Genomic DNA, 15,000 nt, shown 5'->3' on the forward strand with positions numbered 1-15,000 from the left:
AAATCCTTGCAGATTCTTGCTCCGTCTCTCTTGATTAAATGGTGTTGGTAAGTATACTTTTGGCAGGCAAGAGGTAGTATGATTTTCCACTGAATTCCTTTCAGTGTGACAGTGTGGCTGGCTGCTGCATAGGGCAGGTTCCTGCTCACAGGGTTGTTGCCCTGCCTAGACTATAGCATTCCCCCGGCCAACACCTTAGGCAGTAATTGGTGATGAAGTTAATTCAATTTTATTAGAACTTCGAGGAGAGAAGCATTGTTGGAAAGCAGCATCAGTTTGTTAAGTTGTCATTTTCACTGAATCTCTTACAGAAAGGAAAAGATTTCAAACAACAAGAAAGTACAAGAAAATTAATTATAGTTTATTTCAATGTCGTGCAAATTTAGTCATAAGGTATCTTGTTGTGTTTATCTTCAGCAGAACATGATTTCATTTTCTACATTGCATTTTTTCCATGTAACTTGCAGATGCCAGTTCCAAAGATTGCTGGAGAATAATTCAAGAGCATTTAGAAGTGGTTTCCAGAACGCTAAAAGGTATTTCATGTCATTTTACTGATCCTGTCAGTAGGAATAATAAGCATCCCTACATAAGAGTTTAATCTTATGCTTTTTTGCTTGTTGTACACATACTTCCTTCTCAACACCATTCTTTCAATTAAAATATGAAATGAAAATTATAAAATACTAAAATACAGTACTGAGCAGTATCCTGCTGTATTGTTATGATCTTTTTTTCTGCACATATCTGATGATGACTGATTCTGCTTGTCATTCAAAAAGTTAGAACTGTAAAATGAAACTGCCATTGCAAGCTATGGTTTGTAGTGTCGAGTCGTCAAGGAGAAAAAAGCTGGATTACTTTTCAATGTTACATGGCCACACATTATTGAATCACTTTTGAATCTGATTATAAGTCATAAGAATATTGCACAATGTATTGACAAAGAGAAATTAACCCACTGACTCTTGAACCACCCCTAATGACAAGTAAAATCATCTGGCATTAAACAGTACTGTAAAATCTGTTAAATCTTAATCACTCCCAGGAGTCAAACAACTAGTAATTCCTTTCCCATGATGAAAAACATCCGACACCTACATGACAGTGTAGAACTGTATGGTTGAGGAGAAACAGAGCAAAACTTTCTGAGGAAAGGCATTATTGTATCCTTGCTTCTGAGAGCAAGAAATCATCATAATTGTGTCATAGCCTAACCTTTCAAACATTGTCTCTATTATAATCTCTGGAAAACAAATGAAATGGTGGTGGTTGTTGCTGTTGTTAGTTAAGTGTTCTTGGGCAGCAGTTGGAATAAGCCTGTCCCATTACCCTGGCTTCCAAAGGTTCTTAAATATTTAAATGCTGTAGTTGTAGTTTGTGGGGCTGTGTATTGGATATACAGTAAAAGTTGCACCTCGTCTTGAGCATTAAGAAACCCAACTTCCATTATTGACATATTGGTGGAGTTGAACTTGGAACCTTTGCAGACAAAATTATCTATTTGGTGGTCACTGTAGGAATTGAAGCCTGAAATGCAAATCATGCAAATCCCACTCCCAAAGCTCTGGGTCACCCCTCCTCCTGTGGTGCACAACCTGTTGGGTAAAATTTCTTTTCAATTCATTGACTCCTAGTAGAGAGAGACTTAAGAGATTGTACTCTGTCTAATGCCAGATGATTTGACTCAGTTGGGGGTGGTTCAGGATTCAATGGGTTAATTTAGTGCTTTTTACTACATGTACATGTCTTCTGTTGAATATTTGAGAGAATTAAGGCAGCATTTCTCATGACGCTCCTCATGTTTATCTTCAGATAGCACTGGTAGGTGTATAGATAATCTCACAACAGGAAATGAAGAGAAGACAATGGTTAATGGAGATGTCTTGGAACCTCTAGTTCTTTTATTGGAGGTTAGTTGCAGAACAGATATGAATCTTCTGATAAAAGCATTTAAATTAATATTGATATGGTTAAAGGGCAGGTCATGTTGACTTAATCATGACGTTAATTATGTAGGTCAAGTTCCTTTGGAGCTTTTTTTGGATCTGCTGAAAGTTTGTGATCATTTTGTCACAATTTGTGTTATGGTGGTTGTAGGTTTGAATCCTGCCCAGGTCTCTGAGTTTTCAGTTGTCCTTTTGCCCATTGCGAAGAAACAAGTCTATCATCCTTCTCACAGGCACATTACACCTTGAACATGAATTTGAATCTTGAAGGGCGTGACATTGTAGAGCCAGCAGACCAGTGGGACACATTGTTCATTTAGGACCTAGATATATGACCGACAAACTGTGACAAAATTCCTTGGAATGGTACATGAATATTCATATCTGAAGCTTTCACGGCTTACCCTCCCCTCGCAATGTTGTTCAAGCCACACAAGTTTCTGAGCCCATTTGAAAAAACAACATTTTGGGAGGGCTACATGTAGGTAGTGAGGCTGTACATGTAGCTCCCCAGGAGTTCCAGTAGCTCAATGGGTAGAGCATCCAACCAATGTTATTGAAGTCATTGGTTCAGATCCTTTCTTAACCTGCGATCAGGCATACTTTTCCTTGGACATGGTAGGAAAAGGTACGCCTGATACAATTTCTTAACGAGTCGTCTGCTCGTAGTCCAGAATCTGGACTTTACTCTGATTGGCCGAAAAACAATAGAGCTTTTGGAGCCTCGCTCCGATTGGTTACAGAAAATCGGTTAACAGCTGATGAAATTATGACCGCCAAGAAGGATTTCAATACGAGTGATGTTTAGGCTCTGTTTACAGCTGCTGTTGCTGCGATTTCAGATTTTTTTCAAAAGCCTTTAAAGGAAGAGCGGAGAGAATGCATCCGAAGAATGGTTTGAGTAAAAGAAGACATTACAGTTATACTTCCTACGGGATTTCGCAATAGTGTTATTAATACAGGCCCGAAGATTCTAGAAGAAAATGCATCGTTCTTCTTCCACCAACTCGAAAACGTTTGTAGTTGTGGCAAGTCCTTTGGAATATATTCGGAAGCAACAAGTTGCGAATCCAAAAAGAACCGAATAGAACTTTAGGGCTGCCACGTTCGGGAAATCAGCCGAGCTTGACAGAGAAATTCGACACTGTTTACGGAATCGCTGAACAATCTGAACACACTTCTAACAAAATGATAGCTGAGTAGCTGCTGCTGAAAAAGTAGAATTTCTCAAAGTCCATTTTCCTCATATCTATTTTTATAGCATCTTTTATTGGCATCTCAAATATTCGAGTTTAAATAAAGTTTATTGCACTGTTGATTGCGCCTGATGATGACATGAAGAATTCGGGCTTTTTCTGCCATTTTATCTCGAAATTCTTTGTTCCTTGATGGATTTGCAGAAATAGCTTTGATTGCAGAAATCAAAGCCAGAGTGCTATTTTGTTTTTGTCGCGTCTTTACTTGAATCGCAGCGTGCAGGTAATTTCCGGTAAAATCTGATTGGCTCACATTTATAGCATGACACATGATAACATCACTCTTGATGGGTGGACGGCAGACGACTCGTTAAGAAATTGTATCAGGCGTACTTTTTAGCGCCCTGTCTCAAGAAAAGTACGCTTGATCGCAGGTTAATCCTTTCTAGGTCTCTGATTTTTCAGTTGTCCTTAATTTGCCTCTTGCCAAGCGGCTAGTCTAATAATTATATAGAATTAGCCAAGCCTAAAAGCTGAGCTACTGTTTCTAGCCCCAGAAAGCAATAAAGTGTAAATGGAAATAATTATGCTTCTGCATAAAGTACAAAATTAATTGTCATTAGTGTATACAGTTTACAGTGATCAAACAGATCAAACACCTCTGAGCTGACAGCAGTAAACAAACAAGCCTTGCAAACAATAACCAACAATAATTTTAGTCAACAACTAAAACTGAAATTATAATTATGCACAGCAATTTCTTTCACAACATTTTTCGTTTGACTGATAATCTTTACACCGATGTCTCTGTTCAGTTTACAACAAATCGCAGGTTCAAACTTATCAAACCACTTGTCCAAAAAGAACCAACTGTCCCAAACATTGCTTACAAGTGCATTCATTGCAGATAAATGTACTGCAATCCAATATTAATTTACATGGCGTCGAGAGTTTGGTTGTAGTATGTCTGACGAATGATGACAAGAAAACTTGCCAATGATGTCTGCTGTAAGCTTGAATGGCGATGTGGTGTGTGATTGTTGAAAGGTGCCAGGCTCTCTGTCAACACAGAATTGCAAACATCTTCAGGCCTTCTTTGTTTTTGTTTTTTTTTTTTTAGCTAGTTTTACAAAATAATAATAATAATAATAATAATATATAAGACTTTTATAGCGCCCATGCTAGAGTTCAGAGCGCTGTACAGCTATGTAAATAGAGAAATAAGATAAAAAAGACTAAAAAAGACTAAAGTATTAAGCAAACAAAACCTAATAACTAATATGTGAGGCAGCAAGGCATGCATTAAGAAGGAAAACATTAAGCTTATCTGAAAGCTAACCATTTTAAATAAGTGCTGAGAGCTAACCATTGGAAATAAGTGTTTTGTCTCTCGCATTATTCCTCTCAGCTTTATGGTGTTCTTTATTGAAATTCTCTCTTATTCTCCTTCCTTTGCTTCTCTCGCAGCTTTGCCCCACTATCATCTTTGTCACTGGCATATATTACACCTTGAACATCGGGGGGTTGCTTTCATGTATGTGTTTTCTATAACAGTTGCATTGTTTTCCTACAGACCCATTGCTGTGTTACATTGATAGCAGCTGTGTGCTGTACATTTCTGCAGAAGCAGACAGGCAGCAGAAAGGCCAAGAAAAAGAAGGCTATTCCTGCACAAACTGTAAGTATTGTTATGAAAATTGTAAAAAAATTGTTTTCTCCAGGCAAGGTATTCTTGAATACTGTCATGCACTCTTCCATGGCAGAGCTCCGTGCGTGCCTTCGGCACACAGGGAGCTCCGCTCCTTAAGAAAATATGGTAACCTATTGATGCGAGAAATCCCTTTGCCTTAAACAAATACAACCCAAGTACATGCCCAACCAACTCCACATCCTTTCCATGCACTCAGCACCCTGGGTCCACAACATCCTAAAAATATTTAACAATTATTATTCTATGAGGGTGTGCTGGATATGAAGTGATAGATAACCAATGAGGTGCGTAGCACACCATCAACCTTATCACCTTTCTTTGTCAAACCTTCACAGCCCTTGGTCCCTCCCTGCCCACCATAATTGAAACTTTAAAAGTAACTGGCCTTATATGCCCCCATGTAGCTTTTTAAAAAGCTCTTTCCTTGTCAGTGGGGTTGCAAGCAGCTCCAGGCTCGCCTGCTCCTCTTGAACCTATCCTCGTGCTGGAAAAGTTGTGAGAAATGCTATAAAGCAATTTAACAGTAACTCACCTCGCAATTTACTATCAAATCTCTCAGCCACATATTCAGTTCTTCTGTTTGGGATATCTACTAGCTAATAATATTTTAATAATAATAATAATAATAATAATAATAATGGACTTTATTGTATCTCTCACGCACGCTGTGATTGGCTAAATTAGCAGGCCGTATTCTACAGTATGGCCCACTGTACGGCCCGCTAAATTTGAACTTTCGATAAAATGTTCCCTAGTAGGTTTTCCGTGTCTTTTCTGTTATGTAAACTTGTGAAACTGTTTGAATCTGGCAAGCAGCTATTTCAAACAGCCACGAAGATTAAGTTTTTTTTTTTATTTTGACATGGCAATCTTTCTGGCAGTTGAACCTTCCGCTTGAACCAACTAGTTTCCACGTACACGCGCTGGACCTTGTTTTTTTGGTGTGTACTGTAAGTTACGCATCCTCGTTTTTTTCCCATTGATTTATGGCCATGCGCTTTGCACTTAAGCCATAAATCAATTATTTACTGTACAGACCTCGAACTCAGTTAGTAAGAGGTATTTATTTTTAGTGTCAATTGTATTAGCACTGGGGAACTACCTGGGGACACTGTACACAAATCAAATCAATGCATAACAAATTGTCGGCTAGTTTTGTAGGAGAGGAGAAAACCAGAATATGCAGGGGAAAAACATCTCACCACTGTGCTATCGCTGCTCCCTAGTTTATTTATTAATGGTCATTAATTAATATACCTGCCAAAATATTTGTAAGTCAAATGTGCAAGGTTTTTGTATTTTTGTGGCTGAAATTTTAATATAGTCCTGACAACTTCCAAACTTTGACCCTGATAATTATATAGATTTAGCCTAGCATAAAAGCAGAGCTCCCGGGTTATTTGTTCTTACTGGCTGTTGGGTTAGAGGAAATAAAAGGATTTGGAATTGTTCACATTTTGGTGTTTCTGGTTACTGCGTAATAAAATCATTTTCTTTGCTTTCTTCAGTCTATAGGAAAATTCATGGCCTAACTCACGATGAATTCCATGGTGAATTTCAAAGGAAAAACCAATATCGCATGAATCGCGAAGAGCAATGTGTACTGTGATATCGGTTTTTCAAGTGAAATTTACTGTGGAAGTCATCAGTTGGGCAATGAATTTTTCTTGAATCACATGAGCTTTAAAGGAAAACGAGCAAACCCTCATCAAGCGAACGGAAAAGGAAAAAGCCAATTCAGAGTCAACTGTCAATAGCCAGCAAATAGGAATCACGCTAAAATTAGAAATCACAAACGTACTAGCCTGTGATGTGACAGATTGTTAGGAGACTTTGTCAGTTTAAAGTCAACAGAGAGGTTTATTCATGTACTTTATTCCACTTTAATCTCTGAGAACAAGATCATTCACATTTTGTTGTATTTCAATGAAGCAAGCCAGCTTGGCTGGGAACAAGAATCTGCAAAACACCCAAGAAAGGACAACCTTCAAACAAGATCTCCAATAAATTACCTGTACATGCTTCAAAGGAAACAAACTTCTGAAAACACAAGCTAGTGATATTTCTCCTCAATTTTAGGAGAATTCATTGCAATTACGTGTTTATAACATAAGAGAAAAAATTTCTTATCACTGTCGAGGCACATTAAAAAACGGTTAGGCAAACGGAGTAAAAAAAACACATGTTCGCTCACATTTAAGAGCAAAACAAGCAAACAAGTCAACTCTTTATGTCCAAAAAGAGTACCGAGTTTCATTGCTGAAGAAATAAGGCATCTGTACAAATATAATAACAGATGGTTTAGTGTCCAAGAAAAGAATTTGTGAAGTAACTTCTTCCACCAAGTTTGAGCTCTCACTGGTATATTGTTTAATCATGTCAAGCCACAGAAAGCGTGCGAAAAATTAAGGTCCTGATTAGAGGGAGTTAACCTGTGTTAAGCCTGCAATCCAATGAAAAACCAGTGGTCAGCAGTCTACGTTTGAAAAAAAGAAAGAAAAGAGCTGGTTTCGATTAGCTCTAAACATGAGTCCATGATATGGTCCTGTGATACTGGTCAGCAGCTACCTTGTTTTGACAGGTGTCAATTGACCATAACATGGAAGATGTATTCTGTAAATTAGTTGGAGTATGGCCACCTCGATGAGCTCTAAACTTCAGCCTGTGATATGGTCACGTGATACTGGTCACATTGGCATACATGGAGGGGTGGACAGACGGACGGACAGTTGTATGATGACATCATAGCTAAAAGCAGAATTTCTCGCATTGATGGGTTATCATATTTTCCTAATAGTGGTGTTCCACTAAAAATGCATGAATGAATTCCTTAGTTTGATAGAATATCACTAATAGGGTCACCATACAAAACAAAAAAGTCTAGTCTGCAGTAATGTTGTGAATCAGGCATGAGAATTTGCCATCTATACTAGTGGTTGATGTTCTTGATTGGCTGGCATGTGACACATGCTTTAATATGTGGGAGTTTGCAAGATGTATACATTATCACTTCTTAGACTTAATGTGAGAATTTAGAGTAGAAATTTGTTTCTCTCCTTGAGGAGACTGTTATGCAACATGTTTCAATAATAAAATTATTCTAAAAACCTACCATACACAGAGAATTCAAAATGTACATGTTGTTTAATTCAGAATGAGGAGTTTATGCCATTCAGGGAGTTCCTCGCCACTCTGCAATCGTCCATGACTGATCTCCATGCTGCACTTGTAGAAGTAAACATTGAACAGTTATCTGATGATTTGTTAGAGTCTAATCTGGTTGAACTTGACAAGGAGGTAAGATCTTTAAGCTTCATAATCTTAAAGAAGTACTGCTGTACATTGAGTACCACAAAAATAAATCTCTTGGAAGTGTCCAGACCAACATCATGATCTATGATACATTTTAGTTTATGTAATCGCATGGGCCAAGGGCAAGTAAGGATTAATTTCTTGGGTTAGGGTTAGTTTTCACAAAATTGCCCAAGTCGCAAGGTGACAAGGGCAATTTAGAAAACTTTAAAAAAGACAAGTGAAATAAATCCATAATTGCACAAGGACACATTGCAATTACATGTTTATCACATAAAGGGCAAAATTATTGAAGGAAATTTGTTCAGTGCCACAACAAATGACAATCAACTTAACATGCTTTCATTTGATAAGAGTTCAATTCAATAAATTGTTGCTGACAATAGAAATAGCACGTAAAATGTACTTTATATGCGTACAAAAAGCAGTTTAATCAGTGTCAGAATCTGGAAGATTTCTCTTCTACATGTAACTTCACTTGATCAGAAAACAGGATTCGTGCTACTCCTTGAAGTCCTTGAAAGACCCTGGGATTTAATTTTGGACTTCCAGGGTGCTTGAAAACCCCTTGAAAAAAGGGATTTGGTGGTAAACTGCTTGAAAACTCCTTGAATTTTTGCTGGGGTGGAAATTGTTGAGATTGCATCATGCAAAGTTAAAGAGACAGTTCAAAAATTGAGCCCAAATTTGACTATTTGGGAAAGATTAAATGCAAAAAATAAAACGCCTGTGTGTGCACTTAACTTGCAGGGAGTGGGAAAGAATATCAAGGTAGCCTTTTTCAGCAAAGAAAACACTTGTCGTATGGCATAGAAATCCTCTTACAAACTTTCATGGAAACTTAATTTCTTGTTCTTGAAAACTCCTGGAATTTTATACACAAAATCCAGTACAAACCCTGAGAAAAAGCCACCATTAACCAATCATGAGAAAGTAATTATGCACTCTTGATTACCAAAAGTTCCCTTGTGATTAAGAAAAAACGCCCTCCGTCTCAGCATTAAGTAATTTTGCCCCGTATGTGATAATGACCATAAGCACATGGGTTTTGTACAATTTATGCTTCAAGTGGAACAATGCCTTTGTTTTGATTTGATATTTAGTTACTTAATCCAGATGTCAGAGTAAATCTGTCAATTCACTCCCAGGAATCAGTGGGTTGACCACACTCTCATTCCCATGATCAAAACATACATTCTTGTGATCAAAACATTCATTCTCTTGACTAGTACCATGGATTTCATTGTCATGTTGGGTAGTCGTGAGAATTTGGTGTAATATCAAGAGTACACTTCTTAAGCTGTCTGACTGACATTGCATTGAAATTGTGATTTACTTACCAGTCACTCCTGTTACTCAAAGGGTTAAGAAGGCAAACATGATCATAAATTTGAAGGTGTGAAAATTGTCAGAAGTATTTTGTTATTTTAACCCAGTGACTACCGAACCACCCTCCATTGACGAGTAAAACCATCTGGCGCTACAATCTATTAAATCTCACTCCGTGGAGTCAGTGAGTTAATGTAAAAGGGAAACCTTTAGTTTATTTCTTAACTAGCGTATCATTCAGATGCTGTTCTCATTGAACAACAGTGTGCTCATTAAATTTACTGGGTTTTTTTTCCTTTTTGTAGACAAAGTCTTCAATTGTATCAGAGATTTGGGAGAAGTTGCAAACCAGCTACAAACAGTCAGTCAAAGAGATATCAGAACTTTTGCATCTCAAATTGAAATTTGCCAAGTCTCTTCAAATCTAGCACTTGTGGAAAGCAAAGAAAATGAGTGTTTTAAAAAAAGCAAGCACCCTTCAATAGTTGTCCAACTTTCAGTGAAGCAGAGAACTTGCTTGGACACATGACCAGGTGGTGGCTCCCGTGAGTGACACAAAGAAGTACATTGATGTCTCAAGTGCATTTGTGCAAAGCAATCGCCCACTGAAAAACAACCTCCCCATCCTGATTAGCATTTAAAATCAGCAGGATTATAGACCTTAAGGATTTAAGGTCAGGCACCACTTAAAAAGAAAAGACAATCTATACAATTTGTCACCTTTGACAGCTTATACTCGCTGATTACTGAAGTCAGTAGCCAGCTGACTATATGGCAGTAGGATAAGTATGCTAACTTGGAGCATCATTCAAAATGGTTGGCTAATATCCTTGTTGACAAGCTTATTTTTAACCAATAATCAGGGTTCTCAGTTGAACCTGGAACTCCTGTCACTGGTGTCTCTTGTACGTTTTGCAGCAGTAAAACCGCCTTGATCAGTAAATGAATATGTCAATCAGTTGCAGTGTTACACCCAAAAATGGATCAGCAAACTGCTGTTCAAAATTCTATTGAGAACCCTGTAATAATGACAGCTCTTGTTATAACGCAATGGAACCTACCACAACTTGGTGATCTTTCTTGGTGTGGGTTAGAGTTTTGTACAATAACCAGTCCTATTTTTTAAATTACAGAAGTAGCAGTAGCAAGCTCCAAACTCCTCACTTTCCAGTCAAATACTCTTTTGCTTGGGCTGAGTTATGTGAAACAAGGTAGCTGACAAAAGGATTGTAAATACCATGACATTAGAATGTTATTAAATCAAAATTTGCACTTTGGCCCATAAATGCATGCAAAAAGGGAATAGTTGCGTTGAAGTATCACGTTCATATGCTCATTTCAGTTTGCTAAAAATGACAAAATTGAACCAACTAATAATATTGGGTATGTGATCAATGCAGTTGATAATTATGACAAAGCCCAAAAGTGGAGCAAAGACTTTGGCAGCAATGTAGTTCTTGCAAGCAAATCTGTTACAAGTGTTTTCTGGGCAGGGTGTACATAAATTTTTAAGCTGTTGTTCTTGAACTCTTAAAGCAATTGTATTTTACACTTTTGTTAGAATCCAGTCTGAAAAAGTAATAAGAACTTTTAGACTAGAGTACTTGTATGACAAATTTTTCATTCCAAGCACACTTGCAATGGGTCTGGGGGTTAAATTTTTTTGTGGTTCGCATGTTCAGAACAAGAAATTTGTAATAGTGCTTGTAAACCAAAGCCCACCTAAACTTAAAGAAATTTCCAACTGGCTCATACTTCTACTACACTCTTGTGCTCTATATAATTATAGAGAGAGCTGAAAAGTGATGCTAAAGGACTCTGCTTCTGCATTCTCCAGGCATTTCGATAAAATTACTTTGGAGCTGGTGGCTGGTTTGAGAAGCATAGGAACCTAATCAGTAATGCCCATTTTTCTAGAGGTGTCAGGGGGCATGCCATTTTTAAAAGAATGCTACCAAACACCACATTTCCAAAGCAAGATTGATGATCATGTTCAGACGACTTCATGTTTTTATTATCGAACTCAATTTTTATCTTAGGTTTGAAAGAATCTCTTAAATTAATTTATTTTTGGGGAAACAAGTGAAGTGATTCTTTCAAACCTAATATTAAAACTCATTTTGACAATGACAATAGTCTGTTGCTCTACTCAACCCAGCAGCCAACTTCAAATTTTATTGAAACCCCAGGGCATTTTTTATTGTGAAAAACACAAATTAACTTGGAATTTTGTCTTTCATACATTTTCAATGAGGTGTGTATGCATCCTTAATAATTATTATTGATTGATATACAATAAACCAATTTCGATATATTAAATTAATTCAATGAAACATGATTTTGCCGCTCTGGGGGATAAATACAGGGATTTGTATGAGTTTATTCCCCAGAGCACCGAGATGATGTATTTTGCTTGGGACTTAATTTTAATATATCGAGATTGGGCTATTTGCCTGTGCCTTTTCTAGCTCATCTTGCAATTTTAATATCGTGTAACCAAAAAAAGGCATCATTGAACAAGAAATCAGCCTGTTTTATAATTATGCTCTCTCAGAGTTAATGACATGTTGTTTATTGAGCCTCTTTCTCTACTTGTTTACATTAAGAAAACACTAAAAGTGTTTTTAACTTCCCTGCTCTGTGTAATGGATTAAAATGTTACATCAACATTAGGCCATTTTACAGCTGCAGTATGCATGGTTACTTTCTGGCTTACGAATTAAACCAAGCCTTGTGATGTAAGTTTGATGCAAACCTCTGCTTTTTCTATGTGAATTCAAAAAATGGTGTGGTGTGTATCATACATACCACACAATAAAATAAATTTTATATACTTAAAAAAATGGAGTGGTACAGTGTATTAAGACAAGACCATCTGTCTTTCCTTGCTGGCATTAGTAGGCCAGGCCTTGGTTGTTCAAAAGATGGATTTCCACTGTTCAATGCGTAAATCAATTTGTGCATGAAAATGCACTACCTAAATCAGTGGAGTTACATAATGGATGGGATAATCTGCCTTTTGAACAACCAGGGCCAGGTCTCAAAGCACAACAGGCATAATCAGTTCATAACTGTCACTTTGGATTTTTTTTTTCCCAAATAAATATTTCTTCAACTTGCATTTGCTAACTTTATTGTTGCCTTTTCTGTTCGACTAGTTGGGTGATACTAAAACAATAATTATTAGACCCTTCGCCCTCAAGGGCCACGGGTCAATAGCCCATGAGGTGAAGCCGAATGGGCTATTGACCCGTAGCCCTTGCGAGCTATGGGTCTATTGTTAATTATTCCCTTGTAAAGTGCCAGTCACAAGCATGTAAGTAATCTCTTGCCTAATTTTGACTACCCAAAGGAAAACAAATAAACAATGTTATTTTGACAACTATTTGTAACTTTCTTTCTCAAAAGTCTGATAAATTATAGATTATTCACATTTGCTGATTGTAACCCAGTGGTTTCCCTGAAATTTGAAGTTGGTTGCAGGTTGACTGTGGTCTTGGTCAAAATGAATTTTAATCTTAGGTTTGAAGAATCTCTCTTTAATTTAGGGGGGGAAAGGAACTGATGCTTTTCGTCAGCTGTCAGTGTTTATTGAAACTACTGGTAGCTCCTTCAACATTACAAGCTGCAGATCTTGTACAAATATGAAATATCATGTTTATTAAGATAAAAACACCTCCCATGAAAAATAAATGCATACAATGCTCTTTAAGTGTTGTCCCAAAACTTTGGGCTTGATCTTAAAATCCTTCAGCCACCACTTGTATCATCCATCAAAAATGGTTGAATACCAACTGTACTAGAGTTTGAATCAATTTGTTCCAGAAGGTGTTTCAGTCAGGAGAGGACAAAACGCAGAGCCCTACTCCATGGAGTACCCTATGGAGTACCCTTAAAAATCATTTATTGGTCAAATTGAATACTTTATCAAGAAGGCCAGGCATTTAGATGCACGTACCTTTACTTATTTCGAGTTTTGCAGCTATCCAATTGATACAGATAGATTCAGTTCACGAATTGGCCGCCATCTTGAAATTTCGTAGGTATTTCATGTATCCCTTATTGTAGTGTTATTTATTTTTTTGTGAATTTAGACAAATATTTATACAAACCCTTAAACCCCTGTATACCCTGTAGTATACAGTGTATACCCACACATGCCCATGTAAGTGATGCCCCTGTATACCCATATATACCCATTTGTAATCTAATGAAATTACCGTGTTCAAATAAAGCATTCCATTCCATTCCATAGAGGTTGGTATGGGCATACACAGGCCCGAATGGGTACTCACTTTTTATGAATATTTGTCCAAAAATACACCATATTAAGGGTACACGAAATACCTATGAAACTTCAAGATGGCGGCCAATTCGTGAACTGCATCGAACTGTAACAAAAGGTATGAACATCTATATACCTCGTCATGTTGATGACGTATTCAATTTGACCAATAAACGATTTTTAGGGGTACTCCATTTGGGTACGCCATAGGGTACTCCATGTTGTAGGGCTCCACGTTTTGTCCTCTCCCGTTTCAGTCTACAATGTACCTCATTCGAATTTCTCAACAATTGTGTGTTCCCACTGACCTGCCATTATTTTAGTAACATTTTTGACAGGATGCAAAGCATTAACATTGTAAATTTTCTGTTTAAAAACACATTGCAATTGCCAATCACAAAGCACTGCCAAGGCAATAAAATAACAAAAAGGCTCCTTATGACAGTCATGAAGACAGCTCTCCTGTAGCAGCATCAAATTTTGTACTAAAGGAACTACTCCACAGCAGTTGTCACAATTTGAGGTCAGAGGAGCTTGTTTGATTTCCAGATGCTTTGTAATGTCATTTGCTGCCACCTTGTGCTTGCCCTTGAAGCTGACTCATAAGTTTTTCATCTTGCATAGACATTGCAGTCAGTTTTTTGCCAATTCTGTCATGAATTTCAAGATACTTTGCAACACATCGATCCAAACATACAGATTCTCCTTTTGTTAGATCACCCTCTTTGTACTTGGGGGATATACACTTCTTTTGGCAAGCCTCTGTTAACCTGAAATGTCAACATGTGCATCTCATGTAGTAAACTGCGTGTCTTTTCTTTTTTTCTTTCAATGTAGTTGATCAAGTCTTCAGAAAATCTCATTTTGATAAAGGGGCAGTGTGTTGATAAAGCTTTTCAAACCCCAAGTAGGTTTATTGGGAAATTATATGGGAAGTTAGCATGGATTATATGCCATGAGACTTGCTCATACTCAAAGGCCTGCAACCAATGTTTCATACATCCATTTGTTTTCGTTACGAAGAAATTTGTTTGTATAATTAACCAATATATGGGGCTTCATGAGAATCGGTGAGGAATAAAGTCGGAACAAGAATTAAGAAAACTTCAGCACCAACTCACTCACCGGTTGTACAAGTCTGTCATCATCTCAATCTCTAATTCTGCCACCATCTGAGCCTTCATTGGATCCATGGTGGAAAAGGTTCTTATTTCTTAC

At 37.4% G+C, this 15,000-nt stretch overlaps 1 protein-coding gene across 2 annotated transcripts in view; it reads left to right on the forward strand.

Annotated features, from left to right (window-relative positions):
• The window catches only part of LOC138045779 (N-alpha-acetyltransferase 25, NatB auxiliary subunit-like), a 65,681-nt gene extending 55,256 nt beyond the window's left edge, over window positions 1-10,425 (forward strand). Inside the window, exons 25-29 of one of the 2 annotated variants that reach the window (XM_068892402.1) lie at window positions 468-536; window positions 1,816-1,913; window positions 4,719-4,823; window positions 8,010-8,153; window positions 9,803-10,425. In XM_068892402.1, coding sequence (XP_068748503.1) covers window positions 468-536; window positions 1,816-1,913; window positions 4,719-4,823; window positions 8,010-8,153; window positions 9,803-9,925 — 539 coding nt within the window. In that variant the 3' untranslated portion in view covers window positions 9,926-10,425. The remainder of the gene's footprint in view (window positions 1-467; window positions 537-1,815; window positions 1,914-4,718; window positions 4,824-8,009; window positions 8,154-9,802) is intronic. The other variant, XM_068892403.1, reaches the window with a different exon arrangement.
• Window positions 10,426-15,000: the final 4,575 nt, after the last annotated feature.

This window comes from Montipora capricornis, chromosome 4 (assembly GCF_036669925.1).
Source record: "Montipora capricornis isolate CH-2021 chromosome 4, ASM3666992v2, whole genome shotgun sequence".
Taxonomy (NCBI): Eukaryota; Metazoa; Cnidaria; class Anthozoa; order Scleractinia; family Acroporidae; genus Montipora; species Montipora capricornis.